Below are 23,439 nucleotides of genomic sequence, written 5' to 3'. Positions count from 1 at the left end.
TTTTTACTTTATAAATTCATGTTTATTTTATAAATTTATATTGAAGTAGGCTGTCCCGCGTTTCATGTTTTTGTTATGTTACAAGCAAAGTTATTTTAATTTTGACCTGATAAGTACATTTTTGAATATTTCGATAATTCCGGGTAAAATATGATCTGTGAGATATATATTACTTTGATTGTTGTACAAACCTCAAATGCAGTTTTAATATTGTTATTGCAAAAAATTGTTTATTTTTAGTAGAAAGTTGAAACTATAAAACCTGATTGATATTTGTTTTAAGAGCTACTTAAATAGCATTTAAATTATATTAGGTACTAGAATTTGTTTAGTTATAAAATGTTTTTTTATTAATCGCGTTTATCTTATACAATATGGTATTGCAGTTACATTTTTTAATATGTTAGAGATCGTATAGAAATTTTTGTTTGAGCTCGAGTAAATGTTATAAATTTGATGAGGCGTATAAATCAGTGCCTTATGAATTAAAAAAGAATTTTTCATATTTTGTTCTGTGAATAATCCTGTTTATGTTTTTTGGAGAGTTTACTAGTTTTTATAGCAAATATATTGCGACGCTCGTTTTTGATGTTTCTGCTTCGTCAGTGTGCTACAGTCTTTATGTATGACTCTGATGTACAAATATGTTACATTTTATACACTTTGATAGTGCGTTTATTTTGTTAGCATTTCTATATGTATTAAAAATAATCTTTGTATCGTTGGTTGCACAATTTACTAATCAGTTATACTCAATTGTTTTTCAAGCTTGTGTACTTTATTGTTTTTTTGAAATAATATAAAGATTCTATAAACTAAGAAGTTTTACTAAACATACTTTAAAATTATGCTCTCTGTTTTAAAGCATCCTTAAAAAATACTAAAATAGCAACTGAATTAGCTTTTGTCTTTAAAATTCTGAAATGTAATAAATATAAGGTTCTTAAATCCCAAAGCACAACACATTTAGCACAGCATTTTACTTTTAAAGTAACTTGTTTCTATTTTATTCCGCGAATCCTCACGTTTATCAATATAAATATTTTGACTGAATTAGGCAAGGCTCAAAAACAACTTATATTTTTATCTTTCTCAAAAATGAACATTTAGTTTCCAATCTAATAAATGCCTTCTGCGTAACTTGTGGAGAGCAAGAGCGATCGGAGACATTGAGACAGTTAATGCTAATGAAATATGTAAAATTTTCACATAAACCCGTTTTGTATAAACGTGTTGTAATCAAATGGAGTATAAAGGGTTTTATATTCAAACAGTAAAACGGATTGAAGGACGTCTTACATCGTCCTAATGACGTCTTCATGGACGTTAAAATTTAGGAAATCGTTAAGATCATAATGATGCCTGAATCGGTTGTTCGGAGATGAATGTACGCATTTAAATCGGATTTTATTGCGCGAGCGTAATGCTAAGGATTCGAATGTGTGATGAGATTAATTACCCACCTATATACTCCACACATTTAGGTATTGATAAAGCGAAAAAGATGAAGAGAAGAGATCGTGACAAGTGGAAGGATGTGGTCTCTGCCTACGCCTTCGAGATAGCATTTTGTATGTATATTTGTATTAAAACTGTAGATGCCTTTGGAATTCTTTTCAGGTCCATTCTATATATCCTAGAGTGTCCTAGACTATGTCATATGGGTGGAGCTAAAGGCAAACAATATAATATCAGCTTGAGAGATATCTTTACTTCATAAAATTCTACATCTCGGTATGTAGCTTTTGTGCTTCAATTTTAAAACGTAATTCGAATTGTCTGTTCAAATAATTCCTATAAATGTCTGGTTACGCTTCTAATAAATTGGCCGACAGTGTCTGATATAATATTCCGTTTAATGATATTAATTTTTGCAGCTCCGGTTAGCGATGGGCCAAATTCTAATTAAAACAATGATTTAATTAAGTAAATTCTATGCTAACAATCTTCAACCAAAGAAACGTCCCTTTGGCTGCAAAATAAATTAACTGAAAATAATAGCTGAGTTCGGGCGGCGGGTGAGCCTCGTGGTAACCTACGAGATGAGTTAGCTTTTAAAACGACGACTAAATATATAGTAGGGGTATATCGGTGTTTATAGTTCAATAATTTTCAGTCAGTTTTTATCTCCACTTCACAGTACACACATCACAAGTCAGTCTACGTGCCTACCGTTCAGTCGACTGTAAAGGAACTGTACATTCTATACCTTATTACAATACATTACAAATTATCTTTATTGCCCATAAAAAAACCACATATGTAGTAGAAACATACATTATGAATATGAGCAAAGCAGTCTTATCGCTAAGCAATCTCTTCCAGCTTACCTTTGGTAGTGAAAGGTAAAATCCTGGAACCGAGTGGGTAGCAGACTTAACAGATGTTAGTGTATAATAAATAAACAACATACAAGATAAATTATAAATAAAAATTTACACAGACTACATACATAATATTACACAAAATAAATAAATACATAATGATATACATACCTATATAAAATAGCTTGATTAAAATGAATATATAATATTATGAACAAAGTTATGAAGAGAGATAGTACTTATTATTCTTCTAACCCATTATACTACATGCCCTAGAAGAAAATTCTTCTATATAATAATAATTCCCATACTATTCTTCTGTGTTTAGACTGGAGTAAAGTATTATTTGGTCTACAAATACTTATACTATGAGCGCAAGTCAGTGCCTTATATAAGTAGTTTCCAATACAGATATTACGTCCATAACTTTACCACTTTATAATGGAAATGTGTTGGAATTGTCCTATCGTTAACTACGCTTTCAGCTTATTTCTTGGATTTTATGCTAATTTCATATGAATATTATGCAGCGTGAAAGCACACTTGTGTTAGATATCTGCAATTTCCAGAATAAAGCTTGCAGTCTGTTCTTACTTTGTATTTGTTTACACCAAACTAGGTACCTAAGCTTTAAACAGCGCGACGCCGTTTTTATCGCACGAAAAGCTATCGCTTCTATTAAGACGTAAAACGAATTAATAAATCAAAATACAGATTGGTTAGATATGTGTCAATATGACGTCAAATGAACTCGTAATATTTAGAATGCGCACCGTGTTGATTTCAGGAATAGAATAAGACCACCCGTGAATTTAATTACGTGTGAAAGCTTTCATTTAACTCGAGTATCCTTGCCAGTCTAGTAAAAAGAATAAAACAAAGGTTGTGTCATCTGATACGCCACAGATTGTAAAAGCTAAAAGGGATAGTTTAATAAACTTAAGATTATATATATAATCTACTACTATATACTAGTACCCTTCAAACAATTCTGGCCTGTCCCGAAATTGTTTTAACGGAATGATTATATCATGTTTGCTTTTAAGCGTATGATATTAGTACAAGATAAATTGGATGAATGGACGTCCGGATGGCAGCTGGTTATGAATTCACATTGTAGCATTCGTAGCACAATGCTACGATACTCGTAGCACAATGCTACGACGCTCGTAGCAAATCGTAACCTATGCTACACATGTTATATTCATTTTTGCCTACAATAATATCGAGCCACTACTTTTTGCCCCAACGATTCAGTTTATTTTATAAAAATATTTTATGTATGGTGTGTAACCCAATCAGTATACAAAATAAAGTAAACCTTATAACTCTCAAAGATGTATAAGACCGAGTTTGGTAAGAAATAAAATGGTTATCATTAAAATTAATTGGGGATGAACTCCAACAGTCGTATTTTTTTTTAGTTGGTGTAGAAGTACCGTATATCAAGTTATTTCGAGAATCGAATGAATTTCAACAGTTACAAAAAGCACTATGCTGATATGCAATATAGGTGGGAGGGGTATAAATGAGGCTGTGACATTTGGCGCCATTTGTGACGCCTCTGTAAACACTCATAACTGAAACAGTGGGCCGGTATTTACTTTTATGTTCCGCAAATCTCGAAATACAAAAAACAAACTGTGAAATGTTATGAAATATGTTGTAAATTACTTAACTTTTAAGAGGGATTCTGTACTTGCGATTTGTATTGAAATAGGTGCCGATAGTTCCATATATCCATAGTATCCATAACTGAAGATATATTAAGATAACACTAAATTCACTTTCGAAGTTTTACTTAGGTTTCAAATTTGTAAATTTAAAATGTTTAACATTATGTAAAGTAAAACAAAAATAAATAAATATATACAGCACAATTACACAGATTGAGTTAGATATAGGTATATCTACCTATGGTCTTTGGGATCTTAGAGACCTATCTTAGATAACATCAATAATATAAAAGAGTAAAATTTAAAAGAACACTATCAAATAATATAAGTTACCTACCTACTCACACTTCACATAATCGGAAATAGTTTTACGGTCACAGTTATTTTTAACGATTTATAATAAAAACATGACATGCTCATATAAGTACTACTATATACTGATGTGTAGAAAAATCACAACACCATTAATAGCAATCTGGCTTTCAGGAACAAATCATAACAAATAAGGTAATAAATGTCGCCGCGTGGCTTCCTAAAACGCTAATGTTCCGGCCGAGGAGAGCGTAATATGAAACAATAACATGCCAGCTATTTTTGATACCTTAGAGTTGATTTGTTATTTATAGATGGTTTCTTATAACAAACATGCATACAAATAATCACGTCTCCGTCTATTACGGGGAAGACAGAGTCCAGAGCCAGCAATCTCGATAAGACTGGAAGGTCACATTCCGGTGTATGGCTTAGTGATGGAATTGATATTGAGATAGTGACAGCATACAAACTAAACATATAATCACGTCGACAAGCAAACAGTCTTAAAAATACTAAATGGCCACGTTCAGCTGTATAGCTGAATGATGGTAAAGGAAATGAAATTCAAATAGTGGCTGAATGCTAGCCTGCCAAATTAAAGAAAAATTCTCAGTTTATAAGCCATTCCTTTGATTAAGTTTTACATCTGCACAGAAAGAAGCAGCTGTTACACACTCCAGCATGGAGGCCTGCACAAATTTTCGATAAAAATAGAACCTTTTAGTCCTTAAACATATTAAAGTCTTACTTTTATAATACGAGTAAGTATTTATCATTTGGTTTCAATACTTTCAAACACACTTGCAATAGTTTATCTACAAGATGACAACTTCCTATTAATAAGGCGTGTGCAGCGGAGCGGGCCGGACGATCTGCGCCCGACACCCTGGTGTACAGGAGATAATTTAATTTGAAAGCCTTCGAGCTCGGACACTATCCTTACACTTCAATGATCGATATAACGCCATTTTGATGAATGAGTTGTTTCTTTCATTATTTTACTATTTAATATATATTAACTATTATTGACATTTTTGGGGTTCCGTAGCCAAGTTAAAAACGGATAGTTTCAGTCAAAATCGGTACAGCGGTTTTGAAATGAAATTACTAAATCGATGAAAGTGATTTTCAAACAAACTGTCCCATTCTTTGGAGAAAATTGTGAATGAAGTAGACTTTGTTGGATGTCAGATAATGCACACAGAATTTCATAATAATAAGTTCAGCAGGGAAAAAGCAGCAAAAAAGGGACACACAATTAAATAAACAGACTCGCAATTATTATATTAGTATGAATTTATGCTCTTTTATTTACGGCTACAAACTTCGACGCAAGTCAATAGCACTTCTAAAGATAAAAAAAGATGTCTAAGTGACGATGTGGTGGTGATGGGGATCAACTGTCTACCCGGAATGGGATATATGTACTTAGACGTAACCAATACCATGTATATGTAAAAATAAGCAAGGTCCAGAACTTTTTGAGTTTATTCGTTATAACAAAAATGCAAATATTTTTTTTTATATATATCTATCTATCTATACATATAATAAAACAGTAAAAATATTTTGTCTATACATTTAGTATTTTTGACTGAAGTGGATAATAGAAAGCAAAAATATTTTTTTTAATTTCTTTTCTGTTTGTCTATATGTATGATCACGATTATCTCCGAAAGTACTGAACCGATTTACTTGAAACTTTCACCAGTTGCTTTGTTTTAACTCAGAAGAACATTTAAAGATTGTTTCATCAAAATCGGTTCGCTAAAAAAAGATATCCACATTTGAATGAACTTAAGGCATGAGTTTGCCTGCAAATAAGTTATTAATTTAAAATTTGAATATACAGCATAATACCTATAACATATAAATATAAGTGAAAATCAGTTTGATAATATTCTGGTTTTGCCGCACATAACATGCGTAATTCTCACGTAAAGAGATTTTTGGTTTATTAGTCTACTTTAGTACCGTGTGTTTCCCGGCACCAATACAAAAAAATAGGACCACTCCATCTCTTTCTTAAAAGGCGACTAAGGGATAGGCTTACAAACTTCCTTACTTACTTACTTACAAAATTCCTTTTTATGCGATGGGCGAGCACGAGCAACCTATCACTATTTGAATCTCAATTCTATCATTAAGCCAAATAGCTGAACGTGGCCATTCAGTCTTTTCAAGCCTGTTGGCTCTGTCTACCCCGCAAGGGATACAGACGTGCCCATATGTAGTCTTCTTTAATTTCGACACCACCGCAACGACCTCGATGGTCCAGTGGTTGGTGCGTGAGACTGTGAAGTTGGCGGTCTAAGTTCGAGCCCCAACAAAATAAGATTTTTGTTTAATCAAAAATATTTTTTTGTGTTGTTTGAGTATTTTATTTAAAAATACTACATGTAACTGAAATTCAAAATACTACATGTAATAAAACGGTAAAAATATTTTGTCTGTACATTTAATTTTGACTGAACGGATAGAGATTTTTTTTTTCAATTTTTTGTTTGTCTGTCTGTATCTGACTGTATGATCAAGATTCAACTCGAAATTTACGCGGACAAAGTCGCGGGCAACAGCTAGTAAGTAATATTAATATAAAAAACAATTCACGAGACGTCACGTTATATAGCATAGGTGGTGCGTAACAGCAGCTATGCGTATAGCTGTAGGCGGGTTGTGGAAAAAATTAATCTGTTTTTAATTACATTTGTACAAATATTTGTCAAGAGCTTGCCATGCGGTCATTCACAGTGATTGATTTTAGCTGCTGACGACTTCTTTGTATAGAATTACATACAACCAAATATAATCATTTATTTACTTAACAAAGTACCTCGTTCGAATGTACACATACATATAAATTCTTCAACAATATTAAGGTCATAATAAAATTAAATCTTACATCAAAAACTTCACATATCACGTTATACATAATGATTACGTCTATATCCCTTGCAGAGTAGACAGAGCCAACAGTCTTGAAGAGACTGATAGGCAGGCCACATTCAGCTGTTGGCTTGACGATAGAATTGAGATTACTACTTTTTAACGCTTTACTACTACTTTTTAACGCTTTACTACTACTAAAAATATTCTAACTAATGTTCTCTTCATTATGCCTATGTGTGTGCCAAAAAATATGTTGATTGGTCGAGCAGCTAAACATAAAAAGTTCCAGTTCCGCAATCCAGTTGAAAGAACAACGTGGATTAAAATTAACAAGAAAATTTTTAAGTATCGTGAATACCTATGGATTGTATAGATATAAATTTCATTAAGATTTATTATAGCCATTTAAATTGGTAATATGTTCCGGTATTCCGTAAAAATTAAATTAAAATGTTTTTAATTTGTCTATACTTTAATAACAATATAACTTTAAAATAACGAAAGCAAAATCTTAAAAATAAACAATTCATGAAATTAAAAGGTACTAAAGAAACAATTTTTAAAGAAATAAAATTTAATTTAAGGGCATTTACCCTGGAAAATATTAATAAATTTTACAGTAAACAATATAACTAATAAAATTAACACTTTTAGGCAACTGGTTGCGGAGGGCAGACGGGAGTCGCTTCATGTAAAACCTGACCCAATCCAAGATCGTGGTAATGGATCCCTTGCACCTCTCCACACAGGGGAGGAGCAACTGGGACCAACGCCATTTCACGTAAAAGACGTCACATCTCGTTTCCGCCGCTTCGAAGAATTTTTGTCTAGTTGTCTTGTTCGTTGTTGTCGAGGTTCACTTTTCTGTAAAATAAATTTAAGGTTATTATATGGAAAAGGAAATTGCTACAAATAATAAAACAAGAATACGCCTGGTAAAACAAAAATTCGGCGTAATCCGTTTATTAAAGAAGTTCTGAAATGTTAAATAAACTCACCTGCGAAATGCACTGTGGACAGAACCACTCGCCATCCGGCGGGTCCACAATGCCCACGCACTGGAAGTGGTACCACTTCAGCGCGCACTGTGCCCCGTCGCATCCGATCATGGCGGAGTCCTCTATTTCTACTCCACAGTAGCAAAATTCATATCTGGGACAGTCTTGAGGCATCCCAGACTCAAAGTTCGCATCGTGGTGAGGGAGTACATAACAGCGGTGGGGAGCGAAGTCCCATTTCCGCTGGCGGCACTGCTTGCACGCTGCACTCTCCGTCCCGTGCCGCCAGTACAGGTGCTCCACCAGCTGCTTGTACTCCTTGTACCACATACCACAACGGCCGCACACGTGTCTCGTGGTTTTTACAGGTTCAGTCCTTGCCGCAGTTCTCATCTTGACAGTATCAATTATAATCGTAAAAGTTAACAGTGTAGAAAAGCTTCGCAGTAAAATGAATTGGGATAGCTAGATTCTGCAGTATAAATACTATGATTGCTATTAGTTAAATATCTCATTACGTAATGATACCCTTTTATGGTAAATAACATGTTATTTGTAAATGTATTGCAATATATCGAAATATTTACGCACTTTCGACAAATTTTAACAGGCACTTTTCAATCATTAGACGACAATTAGAGAACAATCAAGTGATTTTAATACATACTTATTCGTATTATAAAGACCTATTAAAGTGCCTAATTGATAATTTAGTTTGCTTATGTAGGTATTTTGGTAAGTCAAACATCTGTACTCCATCAAATTAATGAAGCTGAAATGTTTAGTAGATATAAATTATTTCTGAAAAGTTAACTATTTTCATATTAATACTAATATTTTAAATGCCACATGCCATGTCCTTAAACTGATCCCAGCAATCACAGGCCAATATCGGTGCTACTCGTGATATCCAATAATATAAAGAATTTTGTATTAAAAAATGATTTAGGCGTATTGAGAGATTCGATAAAGACGTTTGATATCGAGAGTCATCAAAAACTTGCAAATACGCTTAAATAACATCGGCATGAATGATGTAGCTTCAAAGACGTTTAAATCTTATTTGCAGTAGGTTTAGGCAGCAAGCCGTAAAGATCGATAATTGGACAAGTTCTCCTCAGACTATTACATATGGTATGGTTCTATGGTTTACGTAACTAGTTCCAACCAAATAGGACTCAAAGAATCTCACTTTGTACGCTGACGATACACATCTATTCTACTTTGACAATATCGTTACCGTTGCACAACACGACTTGAATCTCCCAAACAATTTAAAATGGGGGATCAGTCAATCACGCCAGTCCGTCTTCATATCTTGTAAAGAAAGAGAATAAGCAACTGCAATGAGAATCATACACACATCACGTCTATATCTCTTGCGAGGTAGACAGAGTCAAGAGTCTTCAAAAAATTTATAGGCCAGGTTCAGCTTTTGAATCATGAGAATCATGGCTGTATTAAACCCATTAAAATCGAGATACTTACTACCACCTTAGTCATAGTTTTAATGGTTATGGATCTTTATAAAAAAGCTGGCATTAATGTTTTCGAAGAACACAATTTGTTAAAACTGGATTTGGCTTTTCTAGATAAGATCTAACTATGAAAAGGTCCTGATTTATAATTATTTTTTTATGAAAAGATATTAAAAGCTTCGGTCATGGCAAACCGAATCGTTTAATCAATCAATTAAAATAATGTATTGGATTCATATTGTGTTATAATGATAACAAAAATATGTAACCTGAATATATTTATATTAACATTGACCGCTATCAATGGAGAGGCGGTATAACGGAGCGAGTTGCAATGAAATTTTGCATACTCTCATCTCCATGGAAGTGGACTTTTTGGTTAAATAAAAAAAACTAGTGAGAAGGCTAGTAGCTAGATATTAATTAAATACAAACACATAATTATAGATATCCCTTGCGGGGTAGACAGAGCCAACAGTGTTGAAATAACTGATCCTATCCCTCAGCTATCAAATAAGAAATAAAAATGCCAGGACAGTTTTTCCAAAATATAATTATACTCAAAACAAGGCGAAACTATTTTCGCCACCACTTCACATTTTCACAACCCCAGGGCATGGACAGAAAACAACAAACAATTTACGCTTTTACTAAAAACGAAAAGAACTCCTTTGACGTTTGTAAGATTTTATATAAAAGAGCTTTATCCATTTTGTATTTAATGTACATACGAGATTTGATTATTAAACCATACTTATAAAATATCTATGGGTTTTGCCATTTTGCCTTGTTTGTTCTGCAGACCTTGTCAGGATATGGCTGTTTCAGAGGCAGGCTTCACTGCATGAAGCTCTGCGACAAGGAGTTCTTCTTCTGCTAGGAAGCAGTAATCGAGGATTTTCACTATGCACTATGGGATTGATTCATGCATGGGAAAGCGGGAATCTTCTAGATAATGTTGAACCATTCGGGGTGGGCCTGGTTTACTCCGATCTCGTGGGATCTGTGACGAACTTCAGACGGCTCCCAGAATTCGCGCATCGGTGGCATAAGATTCGTAGCGGCTTCGAGAGAGGCAACGAAAGAAATCTAATAAACCAGGATGTCAGCAACCCCAGAAAATGGGTTGAGTTACACACAACTAAAAGACACTAATAAAATATTGTAGGAAGTCGAGAAAGGGTGCGCTGTTAGAGAGCAAACGCGAGAGCAGCGCACTCCTCCCATGATTCAGCTCGTGAAACGGGAAGATTGGTATAGGCATAGGTGGCGGTGGGCTAGTGTTGTTTCAATTTAACATTTTCATGTTACGTGTACGGTGGGCTGAAGATATAACTGTACCACCTTGCCTTGAATGATGTATGTGGTGGCCCGGGTATCTCCTGAGCCGTGCGTGAACCTATTGCTTAAATGTTGAGACACTCTCGTGCCTTAATAAATAGACAAATTCCTTTGAAAGTTGAATTTAAATGAACAGGTTATATCAGTTATTATTCTTTAAATAAATATCCTTTTAATTATAGTTTAAGAAAACATAGGAAAGTACTTTTTTCTTATATGTCTGACTATGATTCTATATTAGATGTTAGTTAGATTAGAAGTCAGATAATTTTTTCTAGACGGCAGAATGGGCACAGTTTAATAGAAATCGAAATATGGACCACATGAAGTGCTCACATGAATATGATGCGCCTATAACGAAAACTAAAGATGTTATTAGGTACAATACGCGTCACTCCCGATACCGAGGAGGAAGAAAATAATAGTATACTGTCACATACGAGGTGATTCCAATAAATCAGATATCGATAATCATATTTGTCAGCTGTCGCGGAAACCTCCCGCATTTGTAATCTACAGCTACTTTAGTATTTATGAGTGGTATGACTTTATAAATATGATCTTAAGTATAATGTTAAATGTGATGTGATTGCATTATATGTAGATAGGGCAAATATAGAAAGATGACCTTAGTGAAGCTTCTGTGAGTACGTATTGATATGGAATGCGCGGGACTTCGCTACCGTGAGGATTTTCAGGAAAAATTGCGAATATTAATTTGAAGGTTTTGTCTGTGACTGTAACAAATATCATCGTCATCGGTCCAGTAGATACATTCATCAACAATTTTAAGGTTATAACAAAATAAAATAAACATCCAAGGTCAAATATTCTATTATGGAATCCAACTAAATGATACTGTATGACGTCACTACTCACATCTAGGGTTTATACCTACTGGTGGATATCTCTAAGATGATGAGAGATGCCAAAAATACGATACACTGCCTCTGTACTAAGTCTGATAGATAGAGAGATAAAATGTTTATTAGACAGTGCTATAAACACAAATATATATAACAATAATAAATCCTTAAAACTAACACAAGTGTGTAGCAAGTCGAAATGGTCATAACTCAGCGATCTTTTGGCACTGAAATAGTACAAATACGCTGATTTTCAGTTATAACCATTTACTTGTCTGTGACTGTAACAAATATCATCAGCATCGGTTCAGTCGATGTACATTCATACATTCATTAATAATTTTAAGGTCATAACAAATGAAAATCTTACATAAAAAAATACTTTTTTGTATAAAAATATTCCAACTAATGCTCTCTTCATTAACTCTATGTGTGGGCAAAAACATATGATAATTGGTCAAGTAGCTAATCGTAAATAGATGACAAACCCGTTGAGAGATAAACGTAGATTAAAAATAACAAGAAAATCTGAAGTAAGTATTATGGATAGTATAGATATAAATTACAATAATTTGCATTTATATTGGTAAAAGTGGTTTTCCGTGGAAATTAAATTAAAATATATATTACACAAGCTACATTACAAAAGCTTAAAAATCAAAACCTTAAAAATTTATAATTAAAGAAATAAACAAGTAAGAAAGGTGCTTAAGAACTAACTTAATTTCTAACTAAGTAAAACTAAATTTAAAACTTAACTAAATTATTACACTAGGACGTTATCAATAAATTTGACATAAATTAACACAAATAACAATAATGTCATATTATAAAAAAGTTTTACAATAATTGATACATTTAGGTAGTTGGATGAGTAATATGTTACAGGTTAGTTTCTCCTGTAAAGGTTGCGGAGCGCAGACGGGAGTCGCTTCATGTACTTCCATTTATACCGCCCTAAAAGACGTCACATCTCGCTTCCGCCTCTTTGAAGGTTTTTCGTCGAGTTGTCTTATTCGCTGTTGTTGTAGAGGTTCAGTTCTCTGTAAAATAAATTTAAGGTTATTATTTGGAAAAGGAAATTGCTATATATAATAATACAAGAATACGCCAGGTAAATTAAAAATTCGGCTTAATCCGTTTATTACAGAATTACTGAAATGTTAAATAAACTCACCTGCGAAATGCACTGTGGACAGAACCACTCGCCATCCGGGGGGTCCACAATGCCCACGCACTGGAAGTGGTACCACTTCAGCGCGCACTGTGCCCCGTCGCATCCGATCATGGCGGAGTCCTCTATGTCCACACCACAGTAGCAGAATTCGTATCTACTGGGACTCTGCCTCAAGACTGCTTGAGGCATATCAGACTCAATGTTCGCATCGTCATAAGGGAGCACATGACAACGGTGGGGAGCGAAGTCCCATTTCCGCTGGCGGCACTGCTTGCACGCGGCACTCTCCGTCCCGTGCCGCCAGTACAGGTGCTCCACCAGCTGTTTGTACTCCTTGTACGACATACCACAACGGCCGCACACGTGTCTCGTGGTTTTTACAGGTTCAGTCCTTGCTGCAGTTCTCATTGTGTCAATTTAACTTCAAAGTAAACAGTAGTTGCAAAGATTCGCAGTAAAATGAATTGGGATAGCTAGATTCTGCAGTATAAATACCGTGATTGCTGTTAGTTAAATATCTCATTACGGAATGACACCTTTTTATGGTAAATAACATGTTATTTGTAAATGTATTGCAATATATCGAAATATTTACGCACTTTCGACAAATTTTAATAGGTACTTATGAATCATTAGACGACAATTAGAGACCAATCAAGTGATTTTAATACATACTTATTCGTATTATAAAGACCTATTAAAGTACCTAATTGATAATTTAGTTTGCTTATGTATTTTGGTAAGTCAAACATCTGTACTCCATCAAATTAATGAAGCTGAAATGTTAAGTAGATATAAATTATTTCTGATATCTTAACTATTTTCATATCAATACTAATATTTTAAATGCCAAATGCCATGTCCTTAAACTGATCTCAGCAATCACAGGCCAATATCGGTGGTACTCGTGATATCCAAAAATATAAAGAATTTTGTATTAAAAAAATTGATTTAGGCGTATTGATAGATTCGATAAAGACGTTTGACATCGAGGGTCATCAAAAACTTGCAAATACGCTTAAATAACATCGGCATGAATGATGTAGCTTCAAAGTCGTTTAAATCTTATTTGCAGTAGGTTTAGGCAGCAAGCCGTAAAGATCGATAATTGTACAAGTTCTCCTCAGACTATTACATATGGTATGGTTATATGGTTTACGTAACTAGTTCTAACTAAATAGGACTCAAAGGAATCTCACTTTGTACGCTGGCGATACACATCTATTCTACTTTGACAATATCGTTACCGTTGCACAACACGACTTGAATTTCCCAAATAATTTAAAATGGGGGATCAATCAATCAGGCCAGTCTGTCTTCATATCATGTAAAGAAAGGGAAAAACCAACTGCACCAACACAGTAAAAAAGTATGCCCTTTGTCCCTCACGAGACCCTTGCGAGGTAGATAGAGCCAACAGTTTTTAAAAGATTGATAGGCCAGGTTCAGCTTTTGATCATGAGAATCATGGCTGTATTAAACCCATTAAAATCGAGATACTGACATAACACCTTAGTCATAGTTTAAATTGGTATGGATCTTAAAAAAAGCGCTGGCATTAATGTTTTCAAAGTACACAATTTGTTTGAACTGGATTTGGTTTTTCTAGATAAGATCTAATTATGACAAGGTATAAAATTTATAATTAAATTTTTATGACAATATATTAAAAGCTTCGTTCATGGCAAACGATTCGTTTAAGATATACCTAACTTTAATGATCCGATTACAATAATCTATTAGATACATACTGTGTGATAATTATAACAAAAATATGTAACCTAAATATATTAATATTAACATTGACCGCTATCAATGGAGAGGCGGTATAACGGAACGAGTTGCAATGAAATGCATACTTATATGTTATGACAAATTAATGTCCGGGTATCTCCTCTCCATAGAAGTGGACTTTTTGGTTAAATAAAAACAGCCAGTGAGAAGGCTAGTAGCTATTAATTACATACATACACATATAGATATCCCTTGCGGGGTAGACAGAGCCAACAGTGTTGCAAAAACTGATAGGCCACGTTCAGCTGTTTGGCTTCACGATAGAATTGAGATTCAAAAAGTGAAATGTTGCTAGCCCATCGCATACATCAAGAATCCCAAGTTTACAAGCCTATCCGAAATAAAAATGCCAGGACGGTTTTTGCAAAATATAATTATACCCAAAACAAGGCCAAACTATTTTCGCCACCACTATCAACCCCAGGGCATGGACAGAAAAACAACAAACAATTTTCCGCTTTTACTGAAAACGGAAGGAATTCCTTTGACGTTTGTAAGATTTTACAAAAAAAAGCTTAGTTACCAAATACTTCAAATACAAAATGGATTTCATTATTAAACAATACTTAAAAAAAATTATGGCTTCTTCCGTTCTTCCGTTCACCGCATGAAGCTCTACGACACGGAGTTCTACTTCCGCTAGGAAGCAGTAATCGAGGATTTTCACCGTGTATTATGGGACTGATTTATGTATGGAAAAACGGGAATCTTCTAGATAATGTGAACTATTCGGTTTGGGCCTGGTTTACTCCGACCTCTTGGGATCTCTGACGAACTTCAGACGGCTCCCAGAATTCGCGCATCGGTGGCATAAGATTCGCAGCGGCTTCGAGAGAGGCAACGAAAGAAATCTAATAAACCAGGATGGTGTTGAGGATTTTTAATTTCAAACAAGAAAATTCGTCGGTCTTCAGGTTAACAGATATGGGCGATCATTCAGCGATGGCATGGCTACGCGTGGCGTAACGTGTATTGCCAGCATACCCCTCAGAAAATGAGTTGTGTGACACACAACTGAAAGACACTAATAAAATTTTGTAGGAAGTCAAGAAAGGGTGCGCTGTTAGAGAGCAAACGCGAGAGCAGCGCACTCCTCCCATGATTTAGCTCGTGAAACGGGAAGATTGGTATAGGAATAGGTGGTGGTGGGATAGTGTTGTTTCAATTTAACATTTTTATGTTACGTGTACGGTGGGCTCAAGATATAACTGTATCACCTTGAATTGAATGATGTACGTGGTGGCCCTATTAAATGTTGAGACACTCTCGTGTCGTAATAAATAGACCATTTCCTTTTAAATTTGAATTTAAATGAAGAGGTTATATCAGTTATCATTATTCAAACAAATGTCCAAAATATTAGTTTAAGAAAACACAGTGAAGTGCCTTTCTCGTATAATTCTGGCCTAAGTCTGTCTTGGTCTTTCTCCTAGCGTTAGCAATCCCGGATTCATTATCACCTCCCTGTAGAGGAGCCCAGGGTGCGCCTTTTCACTATGATTGTAGATTAAGTTAGTCAGGTAAATTTTTGATCCATTTGGCATTTGTAATCTACAGCTACTTTAGTATGTATTTATAAGTGGTATTTATTTATAAATATGATCTTAACTTTTATGTTTAAAGCTTGATGTGATTGAATTATAATGTACATAGATAGGACAAATATAGAAAGACAGATATACGTATGGATACGTGAGGATTTTCGGGAAAAATTGCCTATATTCATTTTGAAGGTTTTGTCGGTGACTGTAACACATATCGTCATCATCGGTCCAGTAGATACATCCATCAACAATTTTAAGGTCATAACAAAATATAATCTTACATAAAAATACTTTTTTCCTGTATTAAAAATATTATATATATTCCAACTAATATTCTCTTCATTATCTCTATGTCTGGGCAAAAACATATGATTGGTCAAGCAACTAAACGTAAATAGATGACAAAACCGTTGAGAGACAAACGTAGATAAAAATTAACAAGAAAATTTCAAGTAAGTAAGTATTATGGATATGGATAGTATAGATACAAATTACAATAATTTGCATTTATATTGGTAAAAGTTGGTTTTCCGTGGAAATAAAATTAATATATCTATTAAATTGGTTAATACTTTAATAACAATATTACTTTTAAAATAACAAAAGGAATATCTTAAAAATTTATAATTAAAGAAATAAACAAGTAAGAAAGGTGCTTAAGAACTAACTTAATTTCTAACTAAGTAAAACTAAATTTAAAACTTAACTAAATTATTACACTAGGACGTTAGCAATAAATTTGACATAAATTAACACAAATAACAATAATGTCATATTATAAAAAGATTTACAATGATTGATACATTTTGGCAATTGGACGAGTAATATGGTAAGGGTTAGTTTCTCCTGTAAAGGTTGGGAGGGCAGACGGGAGTCGCTTCATGTACCGCCATTTGTAACGCCTTAAAAGACGTCACATCTCGTTTCCGCCTCTTCGAAGGATGATTGTCGAGTTGTCTTGTTCGTTGTTGTTGTCGAGCTTCACTTTTCTGTAAAATAAATTTAAGGTTATTATTTGGAAAAGGAAATGCTATATATAATAATAATACAAGAATACGCCAGGTTAATCAAAAATTAGGCTTAATTCGTTTAGTAAAGCATTTTTGAAATGTTAAATAAACTCACCTGCGAACTGCACTGTGGACAGAACCACTCGCCATCCGGGGGGTCCACAATGCCCACGCACTGGAAGTGGTACCACTTCAGCGCGCACTGTGCCCCGTCGCATCCGATCATGGCGGAGTCCTCTATGTCCACACCACAGTAGCAGAATTCGTATCTACTGGGACTCTGCCTCAAGACTGCTTGAGGCATATCAGACTCAATGTTCGCATCGTCATAAGGGAGCACATGACAACGGTGGGGAGCGAAGTCCCATTTCCGCTGGCGGCACTGCTTGCACGCGGCACTCTCCGTCCCGTGCCGCCAGTACAGGTGCTCCACCAGCTGTTTGTACTCCTTGTACGACATACCACAACGGCCGCACACGTGTCTCGTGGTTTTTACAGGTTCAGTCCTTGCTGCAGTTCTCATTGTGTCAATTTAACTTCAAAGTAAACAGTAGTTGGAAAGATTCGCAGTAAAATGAATTGGGATAGCTAGATTCTGCAGTATAAATACCGTGATTGCTGTTAGTTAAATATCTCATTACGGAATGACACCTTTTTATGGTAAATAACATGTTATTTGTAAATGTATTGCAATATATCGAAATATTTACGCACTTTCGACAAATTTTAATAGGTACTTATGAATCATTAGACGACAATTAGAGACCAATCAAGTGATTTAAATACATACTTATTCGTATTATAAAGACCTATTAAAGTACCTAATTGATAATTTAGTTTGCTTATGTATTTTGGTAAGTCAAACATCTGTACTCCATCAAATTAATGAAGCTGAAATGTTAAGTAGATATAAATTATTTCTGATATCTTAACTATTTTTATATTAATACTAATATTTTAAATGCCAAACGCCATGTCCTTAAACTGATCTCAGCAATCACAGGCCAATATCGGTGGTACTCGTGATATCCAAAAATATAAAGAATTTTGTATTAAAAAAATTGATTTAGGCGTATTGATAGATTCGATAAAGACGTTTGACATCGAGGGTCATCAAAAACTTGCAAATACGCTTAAATAACATCGGCATGAATGATGTAGCTTCAAAGTCGTTTAAATCTTATTTGCAGTAGGTTTAGGCAGCAAGCCGTAAAGATCGATAATTGTACAAGTTCTCCTCAGACTATTACATATGGTATGGTTATATAGTTTACGTAACTAGTTCTAACTAAATAGGACTCAAAGGAATCTCACTTTGTACGCTGGCGATACACATCTATTCTACTTTGACAATATCGTTACCGTTGCACAACACGACTTGAATCTCCCAAATAATTTAAAATGGGGGATCAATCAATCAAGCCAGTCTGTCTTCATATCATGTAAAGAAAGGGAATAACCAACTGCACCAACACAGTAAAAAAGTATGCCCTTTGTCCCTCACGAGACCCTTGCGAGGTAGATAGAGCCAACAGTTTTTAAAAGATTGATAGGCCAGGTTCAGCTTTTGATCATGAGAATCATGGCTGTATTAAACCCATTAAAATCGAGATACTGACATAACACCTTAGTCATAGTTTAAATGGATCTTAAAAAAAGCGCTGGCATTAATGTTTTCAAAGTACACAATTTGTTTGAACTGGATTTGGTTTTTCTAGATAAGATCTAATTATGACAAGGTATAAAATTTATAATTAAATTTTTATAAAAATATATTAAAAGCTTCGTTCATGGCAAACGATTCGTTTAAGATATACCTAACTTTAATGATCCGATTACAATAATCTATTAGATACATATTGTGTGATAATTATAACAAAAATATGTAACCTAAATATATTAATATTAACATTGACCGCTATCAATGGAGAGGCGGTATAACGGAACGAGTTGCAATGAAACGCATACTTATATGTTATGACAAATTAATGTCCGGGTATCTCCTCTCCATAGAAGTGGACTTTTTGGTTAAATAAAAACAGCCAGTGAGAAGGCTAGTAGCTATTAATTACATACATACACATATAGATATCCCTTGCGGGGTAGACAGAGCCAACAGTGTTGAAAAAACTGATAGGCCACGTTCAGCTGTTTGGCTTCACGATAGAATTGAGATTCAAAAAGTGAAATGTTGCTAGCCCATCGCATACATCAAGAATCCCAAGTTTACAAGCCTATCCCTTAGCTATTAAATAAGAAATAAAAATGCCAGGACGGTTTTTGCAAAATATAATTATACTCAAAACAAGGCCAAACTATTTTCGCCACCACTATCAACCCCAGGGCATGGACAGAAAAACAACAAACAATTTTCCGCTTTTACTGAAAACGGAAGGAATTCCTTTGACGTTTGTAAGATTTTCCAAAAAAAAGCTTAGTTACCAAATACTTCAAATACAAAATGGATTTCTTTATTAAACAATACTTAAAAAAATTTATGGCTTCTTCCGTTCTTCCGTTCACCGCATGAAGCTCTACGACACGGAGTTCTACTTCCGCTAGGAAGCAGTAATCGAGGATTTTCACCGCGTATTATGGGACTGATTTATGTATGGAAAAACGGGAATCTTCTAGATAATGTGAACTATTCGGTTTGGGCCTGGTTTACTCCGACCTCTTGGGATCTGAGAGAGGCAACGAAAGAAATCTAATAAACCAGGATGGTGTTGAGGATTTTTAATTTCAAACAAGAAAATTCGTCGGTCTTCAGGTTAACAGATATGGGCGATCATTCAGCGATGGCATGGCTACGCGTGGCGTAACGTGTATTGCCAGCATACCCCTCAGAAAATGGGTTGAGTTACACACAACTGAAAGACACTAATAAAATTTTGTAGGAAGTCAAGAAAGGGTGCGCTGTTAGAGAGCAAACGCGAGAGCAGCGCACTCCTCCCATGATTTAGCTCGTGAAACGGGAAGATTGGTATAGGAATAGGTGGTGGTGGGATAGTGTTGTTTCAATTTAACATTTTTATGTTACGTGTACGGTGGGCTCAAGATATAACTGTATCACCTTGAATTGAATGATGTACGTGGTGGCCCTATTAAATGATGAGACACTCTCGTGTCGTAATAAATAGACCATTTCCTTTTAAATTTGAATTTAAATGAAGAGATTATATCAGTTATCATTATTCAAACAAATGTCCAAAATATTAGTTTAAGAAAACACAGTGAAGTGCCTTTCTCGTATAATTCTGGCCTAAGTCTGTCTTGGTCTTTCTCCTAGCGTTAGCAATCCCGGATTCATTATCACCTCCCTGTAGAGGAGCCCAGGGTGCGCCTTTTCACTATGATTGTAGATTAAGTTAGTCAGGTAAATTTTTGATCCATTTGGCATTTGTAATCTACAGCTACTTTAGTATGTATTTATAAGTGGTATTTATTTATAAATATGATCTTAACTTTTATGTTAAAAGCTTGATGTGATTGAATTATAATGTACATAGATAGGACAAATATAGAAAGACAGATATACGTATTGAAATGGAATGCACTTCGCTACCGTGAGGATTTTCGGGAAAAATTGCCTATATTCATTTTGAAGGTTTTGTCGGTGACTGTAACACATTTCGTCATCATCGGTCCAGTAGATACATCCATCAACAATTTTAAGGTCATAACAAAATATAATCAAAAATACTTTTTTCCTGTATTAAAAATATTATATATATTCCAACTAATATTCTCTTCATTATCTCTATGTCTGGGCAAAAACATATGATTGGTCAAGCAACTACTCGTAAACGTAAATAGATGACAAAACCGTTGAGAGACAAACGTAGATAAAAATTAACAAGAAAATTTCAAGTAAGTAAGTATTATGGATATGGATAGTATAGATACAAATTACAATAATTAGCATTTATATTGGTAAAAGTTGGTTTTCCGTGGAAATAAAATTAATATATCTATTAAATTGGTTAATACTTTAATAACAATATTACTTTTAAAATAACAAAAGGAATATCTTAAAAATTTATAATTAAAGAAATAAACAAGTAAGAAAGGTGCTTAAGAACTAACTTAATTTCTAACTAAGTAAAACTAAATTTAAAACTTAACTAAATTATTACACTAGGACGTTAGCAATAAATTTGACATAAATTAACACAAATAACAATAATGTCATATTATAAAAAGATTTACAATGATTGATACATTTTGGCAATTGGATGAGTAATATGGTAAGGGTTAGTTTCTCCTGTAAAGGTTGGGAGGGCAGACGGGAGTCGTACAGATGTACCGCCATTTATAACGCCTTAAAAGACGTCACATCTCGTTTCCGCCTCTTCGAAGGATGATTGTCGAGTTGTCTTGTTCGTTGTTGTTGTCGAGCTTCACTTTTCTGTAAAATAAATTTAAGGTTATTATTTGGAAAAGGAAATGCTATATATAATAATAATACAAGAATACGCCAGGTTAATAAAAAATTAGGCTTAATTCGTTTAGTAAAGCATTTCTGAAATGTTAAATAAACTCACCTGCGAACTGCACTGTGGACAGAACCACTCGCCATCCGGGGGGTACACAATGCCCACGCACTGGAAGTGGTACCACTTCAGCGCGCACTGTGCCCCGTCGCATCCGATCATGGCGGAGTCCTCTATGTCCACACCACAATAGCAATATTCGTATCTGGGACAGTCTTGAGGTATCTCAGACTCAAGGTTCGTATCGTCGTAAGGGAGCACATAACAGCGGTGGGGAGCGAAGTCCCATTTCCGCTGGCGGCACTGCTTGCACGCGGCACTCTCCGTCCCGTGCCGCCAGTACAGGTGCTCCACCAGCTGCTTGTACTCCTTGTACCACATAGCACAACGGCCGCACACGTGTCTCGCGATTTTTACAGGTACAGTAAAGCCGCGCTTCTGTAGCGCATCAGGGATGTTCGCAGATGCACGTCTAGACTGCTTTTACGCAATTATGAGGAAGAGATGTGCGTCCTTGGTGCGCAGGGTGCGGGAGAGCAACAACAGCATCCTGCGCATGGTGGCGAGCAGGCTGGATGGCTCATTTGTCAACCATTGCTGCACTATTGCCGGGAGGATGGTGCAGAAATGGGCTGAACAATAAAATTATATTAATGACATTTACATTTATGAACTTTATTAATATAATTTTATGAATTTTATTAATGTAATTTTATGAATTTAATTAATTACTATTAGTACTAACATAGCTTTAAGTTTACTGACATATTATGAGTCCTGGTTACTTAAATAAATACTATTTCATTCATTCATTCACAGTCCTTGAAGCAGTTCTCATTGTGTCAATTTAAATTATAATTCAAAGTAAAAAGTAGTTGCAAAGATTCGCAGTAAAATTAATTGGGATAGCTAGATTCTGGAGTATAAATACCATGCTTAAGAACTAACTTAATTTCTAACTAACTAACTAGGATGTTATCAATTTTGACATAAATCAATACAAATAACAATAATCTCATATAATAAAAAAGTTTTACGATAATTGATACATTTAGGCAATTGGATGAGTAATATGTTACGGGTTAGTTTCTCCTGTAAAGGTTGCGGAGGGCAGACGGGAGTCATATCTCGTTTCCGCCTCTTCGAAGGATGATTGTCAAGTTGTCTTGTTCGTTGTTGTTGTCGAGCTTCACTTTTCTGTCAAATAAATTTAAGGTTATTATTTGGAAAAGGAAATTGCTATATATAATAATACAAGAATATGCCTAGTTAATAAAAAAATCGGCTAAATCCGTTTATTAAAGAATTTCTGAAATGTTAAATAAACTACCTGCGAACTGCACTGTGGACAGAACCACTAGCCATCCGGGGGGTCCACAATGCCCACGCACTGGAAGTGGTACCACTTCAGCCCGCACTGTGCCCCGTCGCATCCGATCATGGCGGAGTCCTCTATTTCTACTCCACAGTAGCAGAATTCATAACTGCGACAGTCCTGAAGCGTCGCAGACTCAAAGTTCGCATCGTCGTAAGG

The 23,439-nt window shown here is 34.8% G+C and overlaps 3 protein-coding genes across 3 annotated transcripts; all 3 read right to left on the bottom strand.

Annotated features, from left to right (window-relative positions):
- Window positions 1-7,981: 7,981 nt before the first annotated feature.
- Window positions 7,982-8,595, bottom strand: LOC132902103 (inhibitor of growth protein 3-like). The gene is made up of 2 exons (XM_060945926.1): window positions 8,203-8,595; window positions 7,982-8,068 (listed from the first exon to the last, which is right to left on the bottom strand). The coding sequence occupies exons 1-2, from the start codon at window positions 8,593-8,595 to the stop codon at window positions 7,982-7,984; spliced, it is 480 nt and encodes a 159-aa protein (XP_060801909.1).
- Window positions 8,596-12,834: 4,239 nt separating this feature from the next.
- Window positions 12,835-13,472, bottom strand: LOC106143223 (inhibitor of growth protein 1-like). Its single transcript, XM_013345247.2, has 2 exons — window positions 13,065-13,472; window positions 12,835-12,930 (listed from the first exon to the last, which is right to left on the bottom strand). Exons 1-2 carry the CDS (start codon window positions 13,470-13,472, stop codon window positions 12,835-12,837), a joined length of 504 nt encoding a protein of 167 aa, XP_013200701.2.
- A 3,766-nt stretch (window positions 13,473-17,238) lies between these two features.
- Window positions 17,239-17,935, bottom strand: LOC132902102 (uncharacterized). Its single transcript, XM_060945925.1, has 2 exons — window positions 17,528-17,935; window positions 17,239-17,391 (listed from the first exon to the last, which is right to left on the bottom strand). Exons 1-2 carry the CDS (start codon window positions 17,933-17,935, stop codon window positions 17,239-17,241), a joined length of 561 nt encoding a protein of 186 aa, XP_060801908.1.
- Between the last annotated feature and the right edge of the window lie 5,504 nt (window positions 17,936-23,439).

Source organism: Amyelois transitella, chromosome 9 (genome assembly GCF_032362555.1).
Source record: "Amyelois transitella isolate CPQ chromosome 9, ilAmyTran1.1, whole genome shotgun sequence".
Lineage (NCBI taxonomy): Eukaryota > Metazoa > Arthropoda > Insecta > Lepidoptera > Pyralidae > Amyelois > Amyelois transitella.
The sequence above is the reverse complement of the archived record's forward strand: the minus strand, read 5'-3'. Positions and strand labels throughout refer to the sequence as shown.